This window comes from Pogoniulus pusillus, chromosome 5 (assembly GCF_015220805.1).
Source record: "Pogoniulus pusillus isolate bPogPus1 chromosome 5, bPogPus1.pri, whole genome shotgun sequence".
Classification (NCBI taxonomy): Eukaryota; Metazoa; Chordata; class Aves; order Piciformes; family Lybiidae; genus Pogoniulus; species Pogoniulus pusillus.
Window position 1 is genome coordinate 1035570 of NC_087268.1, and position 20176 is coordinate 1055745.

General features: G+C 49.4%; 2 protein-coding genes across 3 annotated transcripts in view; one reads left to right on the forward strand and one right to left on the reverse strand.

Moving 5' to 3' along the window:
- KPNA1 (karyopherin subunit alpha 1) overlaps nt 1–6717 on the reverse strand; it is a 46360-nt gene extending 39643 nt beyond the window's left edge. Inside the window, exon 1 of one of the 2 annotated variants that reach the window (XM_064142991.1) lies at nt 6635–6717. The gene's annotated coding sequence lies outside the window, so the exon portion shown is untranslated. Of the gene's footprint in view, nt 1–1003; nt 1025–6634 lie in introns of those variants that run through there. The other variant, XM_064142992.1, reaches the window with a different exon arrangement.
- Nucleotides 6718–8194: 1477 nt separating this feature from the next.
- Nucleotides 8195–19488, forward strand: FBXO40 (F-box protein 40). Its single transcript, XM_064143930.1, has 4 exons — nt 8195–8234; nt 9010–9068; nt 16073–17989; nt 19291–19488. Exons 1-4 carry the CDS (start codon nt 8195–8197, stop codon nt 19486–19488), a joined length of 2214 nt encoding a protein of 737 aa, XP_064000000.1.
- Nucleotides 19489–20176: the final 688 nt, after the last annotated feature.

The following is a 20176-nucleotide window of genomic DNA, read 5'->3' on the forward strand; positions in this document are numbered from 1 at the left end:
TCCAGGCTAAACAACCCCATACATCATAACAGTGTGGTAAATTTCTTTAAACAAATGAACAAAAAAACCCCAACCCAAATCCTCATCCTGATTTCTGCAACCCCACAGTTCACAATTCACCTGAAACCAAAAAAGTTCCCCCAGGTCTTAAAGCAAAGCAGGCAGCAGTGGGGAATTAAGCTTTTCAGTCGCAGAGGATTATGCTAACACTTAAACAAGTTCACGTTAAGATGTCCATCTACACAAAATCACAGACGTGATTATTCCTGTGTGCCAAACTAAACTGCAATCTGTTTTTCTTTTGAATGAGAGGTTCATTTGTATTTTGACTAAGTTTACAGAACACCCTCCCTGCACTTAGAGAACGAGCTGCTCTGCAGTCTATTTTCTGTAAGATATCACAAAGAAAGACTGTTGGAAAAACAAATCATATCTATCTCTCAACAGTCAGCAACTCTTAGGAAAAATAGAACCCTAACATTACTAACACCATAACATTACTCATGCAGTTTTTAGAAGGGAATAAAAGCAAATATTTCAGCATTTCTTAGCATTAAAATAAGAAATCCCAGACATTAACCCAACAAATTTCATTACAGATCAATTAAAGCACTAATTAAGTTGATTTTGTAGTTTCAAGCAACTATTGTTTTGGGATTGTAAACATCAGAGGGCAGTGAAACCAAACCTGCCTTGCATTTCCCAACAAATGACAAATGTGTCCTCGACAAATTAACTGGCTGCTATGACTCAGCATCGTGGAAGACACTGCGCACAAGGCAAAAATAACAGTACATCCAAATCCTAATGATTTCACTAGCTTAGGCCATCAGCAACTCAGAGAGGCAAATGAAGCTGATGTATTGGCTACATCAGGCTGGAGCCCACAGGAACTTTTAAAGTGTGATGACTCTCACTCTGCCTCCATCAACTCATCTACACCTAGCACCCTCCTCCTTCCAACAGCTCTGGAATCCAACATACAGCACACTCCCAGACACACCTCTTTTCTTCTCTGATCAAGTCCCCGTATAAAATAAGGTAAAACAAGAACACATAGGCAGTGAAAAAGGTGATCATGTGGTAGAATACAAAAGAGTCCCACATCTTTCAAGAGGCAGTGACATACTGTTTTGGGAAAAAAACACATCATAGAATCAACATCACACATCATAGTTGACAAAGACTTTGAAGATCATAAAGTCCAACCATCCAAACATCATCTTACTCTACCAAGTCTGCTGCTAAACAGTGTTCCTCAACACCACATCTCTGCATCTTTTAAACACCTTCAGAGATTGGGGATCCAACCACCCATCACAGAATCAGTCAGGGTTGGAAGGGACCACAAGGAGCAGCCAGTTCCAACCCCCCTGCCATGCCCAGGGACACTCTACCCTAGAGCAGGCTGCACACAGCCTCAGCCAGCCTGGCCTCAAACACCTCCAGCCAGGGGGCCTCAACCACCTCCCTGGGCAACCCACTCCAGCCTCTCACCACTCTCCTGCTCAACAACTTCCTCCTCACAGCCACTCTCACTCTCTCCACCTCCAGCTTTGCTCCATTCCCCCCAGTCCTGGCACTCCCTGATATCCTGAAAAGTCCTTCCCCAGCTTTTTTGTAGCCCCCTTCAGATGCTGGAAGGCCACAAGCAGGTCTCCTGGGAGCCTCCTCCTGTCTGGGGAGCCTATGCCAGGGTTTGAGAACTCCTTCTGTGAAGAAGTTTCTTCTCCGATGCAATTTGAGGCCATTTCCTCTCATCCTACAACAATCTGACACTGCTCACGATGTTATTATTTGGCTTTACTTAAACATTAAGTTGTAGCTTGTGTGCCACTAAGAAGTTGGTTCTTTGCCAAAACAGTGTTTTCATACATCAACAGGTAAATTTGCTCTCAAGTACAACCTTAGCACTAGATTTGGAAGGCTTGCAATGCCTTTTTAGGAGATAAATGCACTGAGGCTATTTAGTCACAGGGTATCTATTACTAAAATCAGCTGTATACAGATGATATGCTTCTGTATCATCTCAACTTCATACCCAGACTGTAAGGAAAAAAACCCTCTGTGTCTGTCAGACTGGTTAGTCTCTCACAGAATGCAGGCTCCTCCTGAGCCTGGCAAGTAGTCTGACGTATGAGATAAAAGAGAAGAAGGAAAAATAATTGCTGCAAATAATAAGGAAGCTTTCAGCAGCTGGTGACCAGCTACATCTTAGGAGATCCTCTTAAAACTGAGTCTAAAATTCTATACATCCACAAACACAATCTTACTTTAGGTTCTAGTGTTTTTAGCTTCTGCCTCCTCATGACACTAAGCATTATGTTTCAACAAAGTGTTCACTTTATCCCCATTTCTTCTCCATCACTGAACTTCATTTACTCTTGTCTCGCACAAAAGGATCAACAGCAGTGACAATGCAACGTACCATATGTTCTACCACTTTTTCAGACCCTCCTACTACTAATGTCCTTTTAAGCCAGTTCTAATAAAACCTAATTCACTGGCACTTCCCTTAAACTGCCTCTACCTTTCATCTCCAAAATGAATTACAAAGCCTGCACAACCTTTAACGCAGTTCAAGACATTCAAGAGGCAGCATAATAGAATTTCCAGTCTTACTTTTCTACAGAGTTCATATTGTGCAGAGGTTTGCAGCGAATGTTTCATTTAACCTTACTTTTGCTCTTTTTCCAGAGTTCCTCTGCATCTTCAGAGTAATTTAAAAGAGGCATTTCTACAGCTCTTTGGCATTTTGGATTTTCAAGACCCGACATGGATTCTTGGAAGTAACATAGAACAGTTTATGCCATTACTTGCTTCACACACCTCAGAAACCGTAGCAAAGGATGGACGTTTTTCTCCTTCAGAGCAGGAAAAACTGAGTTGCTATCACATCCCTTATCTCTGTGACTTATATCAGTTTTTTTTTTCATTAGTAATATTATATTGTTTAATCAAGAACTCCAGGAAGGTTTACCCTCTCAGTCTGAAGCTGGGTAACTTTCACATCATCTCAGATCCCACTCTTTTATACTCGGAGGATAAAAAAAAAAGACAAAAAAAAAGTGGTCTAATCTTTCTAACTTGTTTGTCCACTGCCAAAACCTCCCAATTAGTGAAATGTTGTGAGTGGCCAAAATATCTAATAACTTCTTTAACATCTTTTACATATCTTGACTTGCTCTCAGTCCTCTAGGTTCCCTCAGACCTTTATTCTCTTTGGCCTTCAGAAGGATTTAAACGAATCCATTAGATTTAGCTATTTGCTTCTGTGTGTCTATTTCCCTTTATGTTTCCAATTTACATTAAAACTTCTAACCTTAATTCACAATCTTTTTGTTTTCTTTCTTTTTTAATGTGCAATGGTTTCTGTTTTTTCACATAGACTTGATTTTTTTTTCTTGGGAGGACACTGCATTACAGCCATTAACCTCTCATCTCTTGTACAAAGTGAAATTTTCCAACCTGTTATTCTTCAGGCTGAGCAAATCATCCCCAATATGTCCCCTCCAGGACTTGCAAAACATATCAAAAGAAAAATTCCACAATCTTAGGGAGAGACAAATCAAAAGCTACAAGAACAAGGCTGCCAGATACAGGACAGTCTAACATAAACACACATTCCATTCACTTCAGCTTATTCAACAGCAGGGTAAAGGGGGCTAGAGTAAGTGGGGAGAAAATAAAGGAGCACTGTATTGCAATACTGAAGTTGAAATAAGACTATCAAACAATCTGGTTAAATAAACATTTACACTTAAAAGTCTCTATAAAGAGCCGTTCAGAAACTGCTCCAATGTCTGACTGTAATACTTTTAGTTCTCAAAGTATCCTGCTGTGCTGTTGCTGCCTTTCTATTTCTAACTGAACTAAACCATGACTTCTTCAGGAACTAGCACTCGGCTGAACATACAGGACCACATCAACAAGCCAGCTCTGAAGACATCTACATACAGAATGTAGCAACAGGTGAAGAAGAAATAATAATGAACGGGTGGTACAGGGACAGCAAAAGGTAAACACTCTGGTACAGTGCTGAAATCCGAGATGGGATGTAACAATGGCTCTGTGCAGCAGCTTCATGAAAGGAGGGGTAAAAGCAATGTGAGCCAGCAATCTGGCCTCATCACCAAGATGGCAAACGATACTCTCATGTGCATCAAGAAGAGAGTGGCCAGCTGGTCAGGGGAGACTCTCCTCCTCCTCTACCCTGCCCTGCTGAGGCCACACCTGGAATATCATGCCCAGTTCTGGGCTCCTCAGTTCAAGACAGAACTACTGCAGAGAATCCAGTGGAGGGCCACAAACACAATGAAGGGACAGCAACCTCTCCATTATGAGGAGAGGGTGAGGAACCTGGGGCTCCTTAGCCTGAGTAAGACTGAAAAGAAACCTTATTGGTGGTGGATGTCAAGAGAATGGAGCTGGGCTCTTTTCAGTGGGTCCCAGCAATAGTGCAAGGGGCAGTGGGTACCAACCTGAACATAAGCTTCACTTTTCCTTTCACCGAAGGAAAAACTTCTTTCCTGTGAGTGTGCTGGAGCACTGGACCAGGCTGCCCAGAGAGGCTGAGGCGTCTCAGTCTCAAAGGCATTCAAAACCCATCCAGACACATTCCTGTGTGAATTACTGCAGGAAATCCTGCTCTAGCAGGCAGGTTGGAGTAGATGATCTCCAGAGGTCCTTTCCAAGCCCTACACTTTTGTGAAATTTCAAGCTCTCAAAACAACCACGTTTCCTGCAAGTGAAGTATCACTGCACCTGTTTGAAAGGTTGTGACAAGGTAAATTCACCCTGAGAAAAATCTCTACCTTTGTAAGTCATTTTATGTTACCATGCCTCAAGCTACTCCTCTTCATTCTCCCTGCACTTTTGGGTATGTCTGAAGGATAATTAAAAGGTCATAGCCCAAGTAGAAACAAGCTGGCTTTGAACAAGCTAGTTAACATGTCAACACACATGGACATGCTACAGGGAGAACAATAAATGAAGTTACAATGAAAGCAAAGCCAGATACGCCAAGGTCTAGTTTGACTCAAACTATTAATTTACTCAGTGCTAACTATGTTGTTTTAATTATTAATTGCCACAGCTAACTTCATAATAGCTTTAAAAGAAATAGTTTGTGAAGATCCCACTTCTGGATAGCCAGCAGAGACGTCTCTGATTTGTTCCATCCTACATTAAGTACTTGGAGCAGAAAATATGCCAACAAATGACAAAGGAAATCTGGAGAAACGGCAGCCTGAATAAAGGATAATGAGATTATTACACACAAGCACTCAGCACTGGTTGGGAATCCTGTGGAAACAGAAGCCCAGTATTTTCGCAGCTCAGGCCACATCTTTTCAGCCTGGAGTTTCACTTTTCACCAAACGCCCTCAAGAGGCAAAGCTCAAAATCATCGCTTCGCGTACGGGAACCACGAACTTCAAGGTTAGGAATGAGACGAGTTTCTGCTCAGGAGACTCAGCAGGTCTCCTGAAACACGACAACTGGAAACGGCCATGGGGAAGACGCAAAACTTTCATCACATACAGGTAGTCACTTGAACTTAAGGAACAGCATCTTCCCTGCGAGAGTGCCAGAATGCTGGACCAGGCTGCCCAGAGAGGCTGCGGAGTCTCCTCTGGAGACTTCCAAAACCTGGGCGTTTCCCAGTCCAGCGTGCTCTTGGTGACCCTGTTTTAGCAGAGTGGGTGACTAGGTGACCTCCGGAGGTCCCTTCCAAGCCCATTCTGTGATTCTTTAGTAGCGATCACGCAGTGGTGCTGTGAAATGATGCTTGCAGCGACAAGGTACAGCTTTGCGAGAGCGGCTAAGACCAGCGGGGCAGGAAGGGGGCGGGAACCGTACGAGCTTGACAGATCCAGAAGAAAGTTTCCCTTCCCTCCCCGTCCAGCGGAGCCGCTGCCTCCCAAACAAAGACTCACGCAGCCTTTCCGGCTGGAAAAGACCGTTAAGATCACCTGTCCAACCATTATCTAACGTCTAACGATCCCCACGCCTGCTCCCCGCGTCCTGTCAGAAGGCATGACGGCTGGTCCCGCAGCGCTCGGCAGCAGCGCAAAAGCCCGTCCTTGCGGCACCGAGTTCCCGACTTCCCCGGAACCACCCGGAGGATACTCAGCGCCAGAGCGCGGCACTTCCGCGGTCTACCGCCGGCACAAGCCCCGCCGCCCCATCACCGACGCGGGAGTTCGGGGGCAGGACCAGCCCAGGCCGGGCCCTCTCGCTCCCCGGGGACACTCTCTCCTCCCCCTCCCCGGGATGGCGGCGCGGAGCCGGCGGAAGGCGAGCGGCCCCAGCCCCCGCTGCAGCTCCCGCCGCGCCGGCTGGCCCCGCCCGCCCCTCACCGCGCCTGTTGCACGCGTACAGGCCGGGCTGGCGGCGCCCCCCGCGACCGGCGGCGCGCCCCAGGCCTCTCATGCGCGCCCCAACCCGGGCCCAACGCGCCCCACACCGACCCCCACTGAGGAAACCTGGCCCCTTCCCGCGCGCGGCGGCCCGCCCGCAGTCAGCCGCCCCAGAGCCGGCTGGCTACGGCGCGGCGCCGAGCCCGACGCTTCCCCGGCTCCCGACGGCGCGGCCCGGGCGGCACCCCCCCGCTCGGCTGCCGGCTGCCCGGTACCTGCTGCGGGCGCGGCGCGGCCCGAGGCTCGGTCCCTCCGCACCGCCTGCCCAGCGCTGGCCTGCCACGGCAGCGCGCACGCGCCCCGCCGCCGTCACTGCCGGCCCGCGCTGCCCGCCGGGAGCGAGAGCACTTCCGGCGGGGGGGGCGCGGCGGAGGAGCTGCGGGCGGCGGCGGCGGCAGCCTCTCGCCTGGCAGCGAGCGCCCTCTGCAGGGCAACGACCGCTGCTGCCGGAGCCGTCCCCGGGAGCGCTGCAGCTGCCGGCATGCAGCGGGACGCCAGCGGCGCCCGGGGGTGGCCGGTGCGGTTGCCGCGGGGGGGCAGGCGTCTGGCAGGCCTGCAGACGGGAGGATGGCGGCCAGGCGCTCCGCCCGAGCAGCTCGGCGGTGGCAGTGGCGCTGGTGGCCACAGAGCCGTAACCTGGCACCGCTCGGCGCTGCCGCTGCCTGCTCTTCTGCCCTGATGAGGCCGCGTCGGGAACACTGCGTCTGCATCTCACTTCTCAGGGGTGCCCAGCGACAGGACAGGAGACAAACAGACACACACTGGAGCAGAGGAAGTTGCACATAAACAGAAGGGGAACATCTTCGCTTTGAGCATGGCAGAGCACTGGGATTGGCTTTCCAGAGACGTTGTGGAGTGTCCCTCTCTGGAGGCATTCCAAACCGATATGGGCATGTTCCTGTGTGGTTTACGCTAGGTAACCTTGCTCTAGCAGGGGTTTGGACTAGGTGATCTGCAGAGTTCCCTCCAGCCCCTACATTCCTGCAGCTCTGTGTGAACCACACCGGTGCAAGTGAAGCGCAGCAGCTCCTGCACATGCCGAGGAGCACAGATGAAAGGAGATGCCCTTGCTGAGTTTCACAGGCAGTAGATGGTACAGCAGTAAGACTGAACACAGCAGAGCAGCAGAAGTACATACAGAGGTGGTACTGAGTGTATAGCTGGCAGGAAGAGCCACAACAGAATAGAGCCATAGAATCATTTTGGTTGGAAAAGACCTTTGGCATTGAGTCTAACCATTCTTTACCAAATCTGGTGCTAAACCATGGCCCACAGCCCCTTTGAAACACTTCTGGGCTCCCTGTGGAGCCTGTTCAGGGAAGAACTTTGCTCTGACAGTAAACCTGAACCTCCCCTGGGGCAACTTGAGGCCACTTCCTCTTGTCCTCTTACTTGCTACTAGGGGAAAGAGACCAGCACCCACCTTCCTCACTGTCCCCTGCTTTCCCTGCTGCAATGAGGTGACAGAAAATGGTATCAAGATAATGCAGCTCTTTCTAAAAAAGGCCACAGAGCCTGACTGCTAACCATATTTAGCACAACTAAATTACAATTGGCAGCAGCAAGCATCAGTTGTCACCTACTGACATTTTGTTCAGCCCTAAAAATGAAAACACAGTTGTCTGTACTGTTTCAAATGAGGAAAGTCAGCGGGGCCTTGCAGATAGGGAAAGGTAAGGCAAACCAGCAAGTTCATTAAGGTTTAGGATGTCAGAACTGCCACTGCCACAGCTGCAACATGTTGTGATGTGTTTCCAAGGTGGTGAAAATCGGCCATGCGTGGGGGCAGGGTCACGAGGGTGCCTTTGCAGTCAGGTGGGGTGGGCACCCACCAAGGAGAAGCAGCGTGTGCCCCATCTGCACTCCTGAAGCTCACATACACACTGTATATGTGTATTCACTGTGAATATGACATGCTCACCATGAAAATCACCATGAACTGCTTTAAACGAGTCTGCACTGACAGTACAATGTGACTACTCCCCTTTGTTTCCTCAGCTTTGGCCAAAGAAGGGTGACACTGGGGGCTACACACTTCAGGCTTTCTGCTGGTGGCTGGTAGGACCCTTTCTATGTGCAATGGCGGGGCAGGAGCTGTGGTGTCTTCTGGGAGTCCCTGGGATGAGAGCAGGAAGATCTGCCCAGCTGCTCAACCCTGGGCCATTCCCTCTCTCTGCCCTCTCCTGCGCAGGCAGATCAGAAACCCACCGTCACTGTCTCCGCCAGCTGCCAGCGGTGGTGGCAATGGGAGCCAGGGGCACAGTGACAATTCCAGCAGGAGAAACTACAAAATGGTGTGGGCAGATCTCCATCAGAGAACAGCAGGGCGTGGATATAGGACCCTGGGAAGGGTTTTGGTCTCTCCCTGTAATTGAGGGGGCATGGGGTATCGCTGGTTCTGCCTGTCACACCTTTGTGAAGTATCACTCCAGAGAGGACAGTGTTAACAAAGGCAGGGAAGAGACTGCTCTGTAAGCTGAGCTACGTAGTCACATGCACGAGTTTTATTTTTAACATCCCTAAACTACTTGATGTTACTGTCTGGGCTTGCTCTGTGTTCTCCCATTCTGCCCTGTTTCTTTCCTTGCAGCCCTCCCTCACTCACATCACGCCAAGCCATCTGAACACAACCAGGAGAGCAAGTGTTTGGTACATGCACAGGGACTCTATGATTAAGGTAAGGCTTTGCAAATAGAACTGGAGTTGGTCAAAACTTTTGCTGTGTAATGGCTGTTGTATCAAGCTGTGAAAATCAAAACAACTTCAAAACAGCCTTAGTAATCTCTTGGCAAAAAGGCCAAGAATCAGTCTGAAAACTTTGTTGCTAATGCAGATTGAGTGAATGGTTATGCAGTAAGGATTTCAGGGGTTACAGGTACTACTGTACAGTTTAGAGTCGTGGCTTCATAGCAGTTTTTACTCAGGAATCTTACCTGGTTTGGGCTTCATGACTTAGTCCTTAAGTAATAGCTCTAAAACTCTCTGTACTGGACACCTGCCTTGGTCTAGATTACTTTTGTTTCTCTCACAGCCATTCACTTGACTATCTCAAGAGGTTTTCTGAAAAGTATGGTAATGAGATTGTTACCACAGCATAAAATATAACAGGAGCCCAAACTGAAAGAAAACAAACCACAAACACAGAAAGACAAATGTTTGGACCATCCTCCCCCTCCCCCATACTGCAACTGAACTGAAATTTTAAAGCACTTGCTGAACTCTAACCAAAATCAAACCCATTTCCTAGCTATTCATGGAAAATGAGAGGTTGTGTCTCTACAAGGACAGCACAGGGACTCTTCACATGCTGTTTTACTTCCTGGGTGCAGCACAGACTTGCCAGGGAAGAAGGAGGCCTGATTGTGTGATAGCTTCTCTTGAGATCTGTGATCCTGCATGCCATCTTTAGGGAGCTGGAAAGAAGCTGATGTGCTGCTGTGAGAAGCTGAACAGCAGGTGTGCTCTGGAAGACAGGCAAGGAAGGAGGACTGAAGTCTTTGCCAGGCTGATGTGCCTGATGTGATGCACAATGGACTATACCATGGACATGCTCAGCCTCTGTAATTTTAAAGCTTTATTTGCCTTTTTTTTCCTCTCAGTATAAAGCAAATCCAACCTGTTCAGTAACTGACCCATGATTATTGCCATGAAGCACCACAGCCTCATCCAGCTGATTCCCAGCTAGAAAATACAGGGACTAGCTCCTTGATTGTCACAGCATCATGCTTCCAGCTTTGGGCTTGTCTAACAGGTCTCACAGAAAACCTTTCCACTTTGCAATGTCTTATACTGAGGTCCACCAGAAGGTTTGTCCTGGAATCAAAGTGCCCCTATAAAGTCCATATGAACTTTTTCAAGGCATGAGCCTCAAAGAAACTGTATCTTGCACATGCTCAGTAGAAGGTTATTAGTGTAATTGATGAAGATTTCATCTTTATCTTTTATTTTGCCTTTCTACCTGCCTTGAGCATACCCTATTTTCTGCCTGACTCATTTAGAGCCTGGCTGGCAGCATATATGCAAGCTCAGTCTGAATGGCAGCTGCAGAGCAGTGTGCCACACAGGACAGTGACCTGCTATGCCTAATGCCAAGGCGGTCACTCAAGCTGTAGCTGTCCCTGGTATGGTGTTGACATATGGGGCTTGACCTACACAGAGGTAACTCTGATCACAGAGGTGGGTGGGAGTTGGTCTCTTCTCTCCAGTAACACAGGACAAGACAAGAGGAAATGGCCTTAAGGTGTCCCAGAGGAGGCTGAGGTTTTATATTAGAAGAAACTTCTTCAGTGAAAGCATTCTCAAACACTGGAACAGGCTCCTCAGGAGGATGGTCGAATCCTCCTATGTTTAAAAGACACAGAGATGTGGTGCTGAGGAAGATGGCTTGGTAGAGTTAGAGAATGGTTGGACTCAGTGATCTTAAACTTAAACATCTTCTCCAACAGAACCAATTCTATGATTTAAGGTATAGCAAATATCAAATAAGAAAACAGTTGTGTCATTTTGGGCTTATTGACTGCAACCAAATGAAATATGTGTTTGCTGAAAAGAAACTGTATTTGATTTACAGACTGCAAGTTATTGCCACTGGACAGGTCTTCTCCAGACACAGACATAGATGCAGTTAAAATAGCACTGTATATTTTAAAACCCTACTTGACCTGCTGTCATGACAGTCTAAAATTAATGATTCAGCAAAGTGGACAGACTCAGGACTGTAATTTTCATGCTTTCTTTCGACAGGAGCTTGGCTATGATTCAGGGAAGCATTTCTGATTTGATTTTTGTTTTCTGACCCAACTCTTAGGAAGTTTTGCAAGTGTAGGGACACAAGAAGGCTCAGGTTCATTACCTGTATTACTTCTGTGTCACCTGCTTCTGGGTGTTATGTATCCAAGGCAAGGATTTGTAAACTTTCCACTCAGGGTTTTAAAACTTGTTATTTGTGCTGGGACAGTAGTGCCACCAACTAAGCCACAGACCTAACTCCATCATCAGCTAAAACACAGAGCTCCTGATGTGTCAAAATAGGAGAAGCATTTGAACCCTGGTGAGTATCAGAAAATCATAGAATCATAGAATCAAGCAGGCTGGAAGAGACCTCCAAGCTCATCCAGCCCAACCTAGCACCCAGCCCTGGCCAATCAACCAGACCGTGGCACTGAGTGCCCCAGCCAGGCTTGGCTTCAACACCTCCAGGCACAGCCACTCCACCACCTCCCTGGGCAGCCCATTCCAATGCCAATCACTCTCTCTGCTAACAACTTCCTCCTAACATCCAGCCTAGACCTGCCCTGGCACAGCTTGAGACTGTGTCCCCTTGTTCTGGTGCTGGGTGCCTGGCAGCAGAGCCCAACCCCACCTGGCTACAGCCTCCCTGCAGGCAGCTGCAGGCAGCAATGAGCTCTGCCCTGAGCCTCCTCTGCTGCAGGCTGCACACCCCCAGCTCCCTCAGCCTTCCCTCACAGGGCTCTGCTCCAGGCCCCTCACAGCTTTGTCGCCCTCTTGTGGACACCTTCCAGTACTGCAACATCTCTCTGCAATGGAGGAGCCCAGAACTGGACACAGCACTCAAGCTGTGGCCTGAGCAGTGCTGAGCACAGGGGCAGAAGAACCTCCCTTGTCCTGCTGCCCACACTGCTCCTGATCCAGGCCAGGATGCCATTGGCTCTTTCTTTCTCTCCCCTAGCTTGACACATTGGTCAATGAGAAGAGAGGCAGAATAACATTTGTCTGGAAAGAACAGCACAGACAAGTTAGAGTTGTGGTAAACTGGAAAATGCCTGAATAATGATAAAGGCTGTGGCCCTGAATGCTTCACTGTGGTCAAAACATTCTCTACACATGATTCAGAGAGCCTTCATGACTCTCCAGAACAGTGTGAAATCAGACTCCTCTCCAGAAGCTTTGCAGCCACTCCTGTCTGTGTGTTGGAGAACCACAGGGCCTGTGCCCCGATGTCTTTTTATTTACCAGTTATTTCTTCCTGAGTGTGACTTCTGCAGTGGAAAGTATTGTTCACATCTTCGTGTCTTTATTGCAGTGCAGTGTACCCAGCCTTCCTCTGACCTTATGCAACTCATAGCTGGCACTATTTTTAGAGATTATATTTGCAGCAAAATGTTTCAAGAATGAGAGCAGCAAGGATAGTGCCAATGTGGAATAAACCCATCTGTATCTCCCGCTTCTCTGGGCTGCATAAGAGTAAATGCAACTCCACAGCCTAAAGCAAGACAGATGCCACCCTAAACCACCTGCGTTTAGGGGCTAGCTGGGGTCACCCTGGCCAGAACTCTGCTGTCACCCCTGTGCAGAAGCTGAAAAGAAGACAGGGAATGTAGTAACAGGTAGAAATGGAATGCTGGTTTCCTGCAATGCTGTCTTGATTCTATGATTCTATGTGGAGAGGCTGAGGGAGCTGGGGGTGTGCAGCCTACAGAAGAGGCTCAGGGCAGACCTCATTGCTGTCTACAACTACCTGCAGGGAGGATGTAGCCAGGTGGGGTTGGGCTCTGCTGCCAGGCACCCAGCAGCAGAAGAAGGGGACACAGCCTCAAGCTGTGCTGGGGAGGTCTAGGCTGGATGTTAGGAGGAAGTTGTTGGCAGAGAGAGTGATTGGCATTGGAATGGGCTGCCCAGGGAGGTGGTGGAGTCGCTGTCCCTGGATGGCAAACAAAGGGGAAGGCACCTGAGCTTTATTCATCAGTGTTAAGTTTGTCCATGAGTAAAAGGACCACCAAGGACATATTATTTTCCTTCACAAGACTGAGGAATGGCATTAACTGATTAGGAGGTGCAAACAGGTATTGGTAATTGTAAGTTACAAAGGATGGAACAAAGATCTCCTGAGCACAATGACCTGAAAGGAGGTTGCAGTGAGGTGTGGGTCAGTATCTTCTCCCAAGTAAGTAGCAATAAGACCAGGGGATGTTTAGTTTGAATACTGGGAAAATTTTCTTTACTGAAAGACAGGTCAGGCATTGAACAGGCTCTCTGGGGAGGTAGTGGAGTCACCATCCCTGGAGGTGTTCAAGAACCATGTGGACATGGCACCTGGGGACACGGTTTACTGGACATAGTGTTGAGTTGATGGTTGGACTTGATGATCTTAGAGGTCTTTTCCGACCATAATGATTCTATAATTCTATGATTAATGCACATCAGATTCAAACACCAGTGTGTGGCCTTTAGTGGTGGCAGTAACCCACAAGTATTGCCTTGCCCAGCAGTCTTCTTTTTCCAGTGTTGCTTGTGACTTTGACACTGGGGTTGTAAAACACACTTACACCTAGATTAATGTCACTCCTGGGTTCTCTTTAAGGGGGAAAAAATATTTTACTAACAATGTTTTGGGGTCCTTTTCTCAAACAAGTGCCTTCTGGGCCTATGATAGTCATAAAACCCCCAAAAGTTCCCTGGCTCCTGTTAGGAAACAGAACTCCAGTTCCTGCCAAAGAGAAGGCTCCAGGCAGACCTCATTACAGCCTTCACATAAAGGGTGCCCATAAGAAAGATGGGAACAGTCTTTTTGATGAGTTGTGTGGTGACAGGATGAGGGGTGATGATTTTCAACTGAAAGAGGGGAGATTCAGACTGCAAAGAATTACTTACACTTGAGCGTGATGAAACACTGGCAGAGGTTGCCCAGAGAGGTAGCAGAAGCCCCATCCCTGGAAACATTCAAGGTCAGGTTGAACCTAGCTCTGAGCAACCTGATCTAGCTGATCCCTGCTCATGACTGGCAGTTGGACTCGCTGACCTTTGTAAGTCCCAGCTCAAAGCATACTATGACTCTGTGATTCCTCCTTGTCATTCTCTTTTACCCTTCCACCAAGATTCACAGTAGGCTGAACCAAGCTAGAATGCAGCTCCTTCAGCAAGCAGCACAAAAGTCAGAAGTTGCAGGTTTTCTACTTGAAACAGCCCTTGAGCCAAGTTACTGATGGTAGTTCAAGGTCTCTAGGGCAGTAGCTCCAAGTAGTAACTGAGCACCCTCTAGTTCTCCAGTCTAACAACTGGCTGTGAGGGGAAGGACCACAGGAAGGAAAGGACCACATGTTCACCCTAAAGAACAGAACCATAGAATCAGTCAGGGCTGGAAGGGACCACAGGGATCAGCCAGTGCCAACCCCCTGCCATGCCCAGGGACACCCTACCCTAGAGCAGGCTGCACACAGCCTCAGCCAGCCTGGCCTCAAACACCTCCAGCCATGGGGCCTCAACCACCTCCCTGGGCAACCCACTCCAGCCTCTCACCACTCTCCTGCTCAACAACTTCCTCCTCACAGCCACTCTCACTCTCCCCACCTCCAGCTTTGCTCCATTCCCCCCACTCCTGCCACTCCCTCACAGCCTCAAAAGTCCCTCCCCAGACTTTTTGTAGCCCCCTTCAGATCCTGGAAGGCCACCAGAAGGTCCCCTGGGAGCCTCCTCTGCTCCAGCCTGCACAGCCCCAACTCTTTCAGGCTGTGCTCACAGCAGAGCTGCTGCAGCCTCTCAGCATCCTCCTGGCCCTGCTCTGGACACACTCCAGCATCTCCACAGCCCTCTTGCAATGGGGGCTCCAGAGCTGGCTGCAGTACTGCAGGTGGGGTCTCAGCAGAGCACAGCAGAGGGGGAGAATCCCCTCCCTGGCCCTGCTGGCCACACTTCTGCTGCTGCAGCCCAGGCTCTGCTTGGCTTTCTGGGCTGCAGGTGCACACTGCTGGCTCCTGTTGAGCTTCTTGTCCACTACCACCCCCAAGTCCCTCTCCTCAGGTCTGCTCTCCAGCCACTCACTGCCCAGCCTGCAGTTGTGCTTGGCATTGCCTCGACCCAGCTGCAGGACCTTGCACTTGGTCCTGTTGAAGCTGCTGAGGTTGTCTTGTGCCCATCTCTGCAGCCTGTGCAGGTCCCTCTGGATGGATCCCTGCCCTCCAGCCTGGCTGCTGCACCACACAGACATTAATCTGGAAGTGTGTGAAGAGAAGTGCAGCCTTTCTCAAGAAGACATTTAACCTCTTTATGTAATAAATGTGGCTGACATTTCTGAAGCATTTGGTTTGGCAACCTCAGCCTATTCTTCTTTTGCTTGAAAGGAGCCTACAGGAAGAATGGAGAGAAGCTGTTTCCAAAGGCCTGCAGTGGCAGGATGAGGGCCAATGGGTTCAAGCTTGAGAAGAGCAGATTTAGATTGAATGTTAGGAACAAGTTCTTTACTGTGAGGGTGGCAGAGCACTGGAACAAGTTGCCCAGGGAGGTGGTTGAGGCCCCTTCCCTGGAGACATTCATAATGAGACTTGACAGAGCCCTGGGTGCCTTGATCTAGTGGGGATGTTCCTGCTGATGCAGGGGCCTGGACGAGATGGCCTCTAGAGGTCCCTTCTGGTCCCGACCATTCTATGGTTCTATGATCTTATATTCATCTCTGTCAGGCCAGCTGCACAGATGTCTATTAGCACAAGCACCTGCTTCACTGTGCATGAGCTTGTGTAAGGCTGCAAACAGCTGGTGCTGGTTTAGCAAAGCATGCTGACTCAGCATACCTTCCCACCCCGTGGCCAGGTTGTACTGCAGCACTCCACCTGCAGACACCACGCATGGGCATGGGGGGTCTGTGGCCATCCCTGCTCCTGTGGCACTAACTCCTGTCTTCTTGTCTTTGCTCCACACAGCACCGGCCTCAGAAAGCTCCCCCCGGGCAGCACAGACACTGTGAGCGATGCTTCAGCCGGCACTGCCACGCACCAGTTGAGATCTCCGTGTCCTGCGTGGTGATCAGCTGCCGCCTGCACTGCGGGGCCACCTTCCACATGTGCAAGGAGGAGGAGCACCAGCTGCTCTGCCCCTTGGAGCAGGTCTCCTGCCTCAACTCAGCCTACGGATGCCCTTTTTCCATGGCTCGCTTTAAGCTGGCGAAGCACCTGCAGGCCTGCCCAGCCAGCGTGGTCTGCTGCTCCATGGAGTGGAACCGCTGGCCAAACGTGGACTCAGACACCACCCTGCACACAAACATCATGAAGGAGACCTTGAATGAAGAGTGTCTGGACACAGCCTTGGCACTCCGAGACCAGAAGATACTTTTCAAGCATTTGAAATTAGCCAACTTCTTCCCAGAGTGTAGGAAGAAAGATGAAGTTGCAGAGCTAATGGATGAAGCCATGGGTGGGGAAGAAGGAGCTGTGGGAGGAGTTACCTGTGGTCCTGGAGGAGGCCCAAACCCGTTAGGTGAGCTCAGCCAACGTGAGCGTGAAGACCTGGCGAAGGACAAAGAGGGAATGGATCTGGGTAGCTACAAAGCCTGGGAGAATATTTTCAGCAAAGAGCTCCTGGCGTGCAAGGTAACAGGCTCAGCAGCCAGCACAGCACAGAAGACACAGGAGGCTTCCCAGGCATCATCATCATCATCAGCAGCAGCAGCAGCAGCAGCAGCAGCCAACCCCACAGAGAAGGCACAGGACGTCCCTGATGGCGCAGGAAAGGCAAAAGACCAAAAGCCTGAACAAGTGAGACAGAGTAGAGAAATGACAGGGCTGGCTCCCTGGCAGGAAGGGGTCCTGGAGAGGCTGAAAAAGGAGGTTGGTGTGGGCGATTACAACATGTACCTGGTGCACCACGGAGGAATGCTGATCCGCTTCGGCCAGCTGGCTGCCTGCACTCCCAAAGAGAAAGACTTCGTCTACGGGAACCTGGAAGCTCAGGAGGTCAAAACTGTCTACACCTTCAAAGTGCCAGTCAGTTACTGTGGCAAAAGAGCACGACTGGGAGATGCACTGGGCCACAAGGTACCAACTTCAGATAAGTTAGTGGATACCTCGGAACTGGGCATAAGCCTAGAAGAGCTCCCTAAGGCAAGCGTAGTGAAAGCCACGCTGCTGTGTGCGCTGGAAAAAGAGCTGAAAGGCCATGAGATCTCTGAGGCAAGGGGCATTGATGGGCTCTTTGTGGATTTTGCAACACAGACTTACAGCTTCCCTCTGGAGCCCTTCTCCTCCAGTGCAGTTCTAGCAGATGTACTGGAGGAAGGAAGCCCACCAGAACTCCACATGGAGCTCTACACCGAATGCGTAACCAGAAGACACAACAAAAGCAGTTCTGCTTTCACATTTACTTGCAGCCATTTCTTCAGGAGGGATGAGTTCCCCTCCCACTTCAAGAATGTACATGCTGATATCCAGTCTTGCCTGGATGGATGGTTCCAGCATCGCTGCCCACTGGCCTACCTGGGATGTACTTTTGTTCAGAATCCTTTCCGCCCTGACGGACTTCAGGCCAAGGTGATATACAGCAAGCACCTCGAGACCTTTGCTGTCAAGCCAGAAGTGGACACCCTCCTTGCTGAGTCAGGGAAGTGCAACTTCACGGTGACTACACGAGGGAGAAGCAAGGACTTGCTGAGCAGCCTCCCAGTGGAAGTGCTCAAGTACATTGCAGGGTTCCTGGATAGCTTCAGTTTATCTCAGCTGTCGCAAGTGTCGGTGCTGATGAGGGACATCTGTGCCACTCTTCTTCAAGAGAGGGGAATGGTTCTACTGGTCTGGGAGAAAAAAAGATATTCCCATGGTGGCAGCTCGTGGAGAGCTCGCAAAAAGGCAAGTCACTGTGACACTGGGGCAGAAAAAGGAGCAATGGGTCCTCTCCAGAAAAAATGCCAGCATGGCCTTGCAGATAGGGGGAGTTTTGTGACACACTCCGTTTGCACCACAGTTGCTGTGGGTCATGGCTTTAAAACGCAGTACATCTAGCAAAGGCAGGCAGGTTAAATGGACAGCTTCTGCCCAGCTGAGAGCTCCCACCCAAGCTTGTCCTGAGTAACCTGTTTGCACATGCACTGAGTTTTTGGCACCGGCAACTGAGACTCGCTGATACTTGAGTGACACACGAATCCTTTAGGAACCAAACCAAGACTAAAAGCTGTTACAGAGCACTGGAAAAGGTGAAGTTAAAGAAGGTGCCATTGTGACAAGAGCTCAGGCATTCTGATCAACCCCAGTGGGCTTTCGTGTAGGGTGATCACCTCCAGGGAAGGTCTTGTGCCCCTGTACATGGCACAGGCCACACTTTGAGTACTGGGTTCAGTTTTGGGACCCTCCTACAAGACAGACAGGGGTGCTGCTGCAGCAGGTCCAGAGAAGAGCAGCAAAGGTAGTGAAGGGTCTTGTGAGGAGTGACTGAAGGAACTGGGGTTGTTTAATCTGGAGAAGATGAGGCTGAGGGGAGAATTTCTGGCTTTCCACAACTCCCTGAAGGAAGCTTTGGCACGGCAGGTGTTGGTCTCTTCTCTCTAGTAACAAGTGATAGCAAGAGAGGAAATGGCCTGAGGTTGCACCAGGGCAGCTTTAGGTTGGCTCTTAGAAAAACCTTCTTTGCTGAAAGGGTTCTCAAATACTGGAATGGGCCTCTGAGAGAGGTGGCTGAATCCCCACAGCTGATGGAGTTTCAAAGAAGCAGAGATGCAGTGCTGAGAAATATGTTTTAGCCCCAGACTTGGTAGAGGTAGGTAATGGTTGGACTCAAAGGTCCTTTCCAACCAAAACAATTCTCTAATTCTGGGGTTAACAGTTCACAGGATTGTCTGCAGCCCATGGAAGGCCTGGGATTCTATCCCAGCACAACCAGGACACCTGCACTGGATTGCCACCCAAACCAGAAGGATGCTTTCCTGTTAAAAATAGCAAGTGGTGACTAAAGCAGCAAACCCAGCAACCACGAGGCACATAACAACACGAGCCCATTTTCACTTGTGCTAGCACTGCACACTCACTTGCTCACAGTCTTGTCCAGTATGAGTAGCACACACTCCCTGTAAGCAAATGCAGATCTTTTATTCCTCTTCTGCTTTTACCAAGGTGCCTGTTTTCTCTCCCCAATTTCTCTCCCTCTCCCATGTTAGATCTGGCAGTTCAGCAGCCTGTTCTCCAGCGTTAACAAATGGCAGCACAACGATGTCGTGTGCATGTCGGAGCACCTGAAGCGCTGTCCCTTCTACCGAGTGGAGCACAAGACAGACCCCGTGCTGCTGCCAGGAATGTGTGAATCTCGAGAGCAAACTCAAAAGACTTTGGTTTCTACTTTCAAGCAGGGAGTCTGAACAACCTTTTCCCCCTCTGCCACGCTCCTGTTAGGGCCCTTGAAAAGAAGATTTGGGAATTCAGGCACAGCGATTATTGCTTCCAGCTCTCCTCTGGATGTACAAAAGTGGCTTCTCCCCAGCTGCATCTGAGACATCCTGCATCTTTCATTTCCCCACACACATCAGTTTCACTGTTACCACTTCAGCCTCTGCTCACTGTTGATGTGCTTTATCTTTATGTTCCTTACCTAACACAGCATCTCAAAGAAAGCAATAAGGATCTTGTTTGAAAGCAGCATCATTGCAACCTACTGCACTGTACTGCTCCTGTCCCATGTCCACGAGAGAAGCAAGAGCAGTTAATGTATCTAGCTTGACCAGATCTGGAAAACCTTTGGTTTAGCTGGAAAGGCATGCTCTAGGAGCACAGCTGGATCACAAAACCAAAGAATGGGAGCAGCTGGAAGGGACCTCCAGAGATCATCTAGTCTAGTCTCCCTGCTAGGGCAGGACCACCTAGAGTAAATCACACAGGAACATGTCCAGGTGGGTTTGGAATGACTCCACAGCTCTGTGCAGCCATACTTCCCACAGAGATTGCACAGCCTCTCTGGGCAGCCTGCTCCGGTGCTTTGCCACCCTCAAAGGAAAGAAGTTTTTCCTTATGTTTATGTGGGACTTCCTACATTCTAGTTTGTGCCCATTG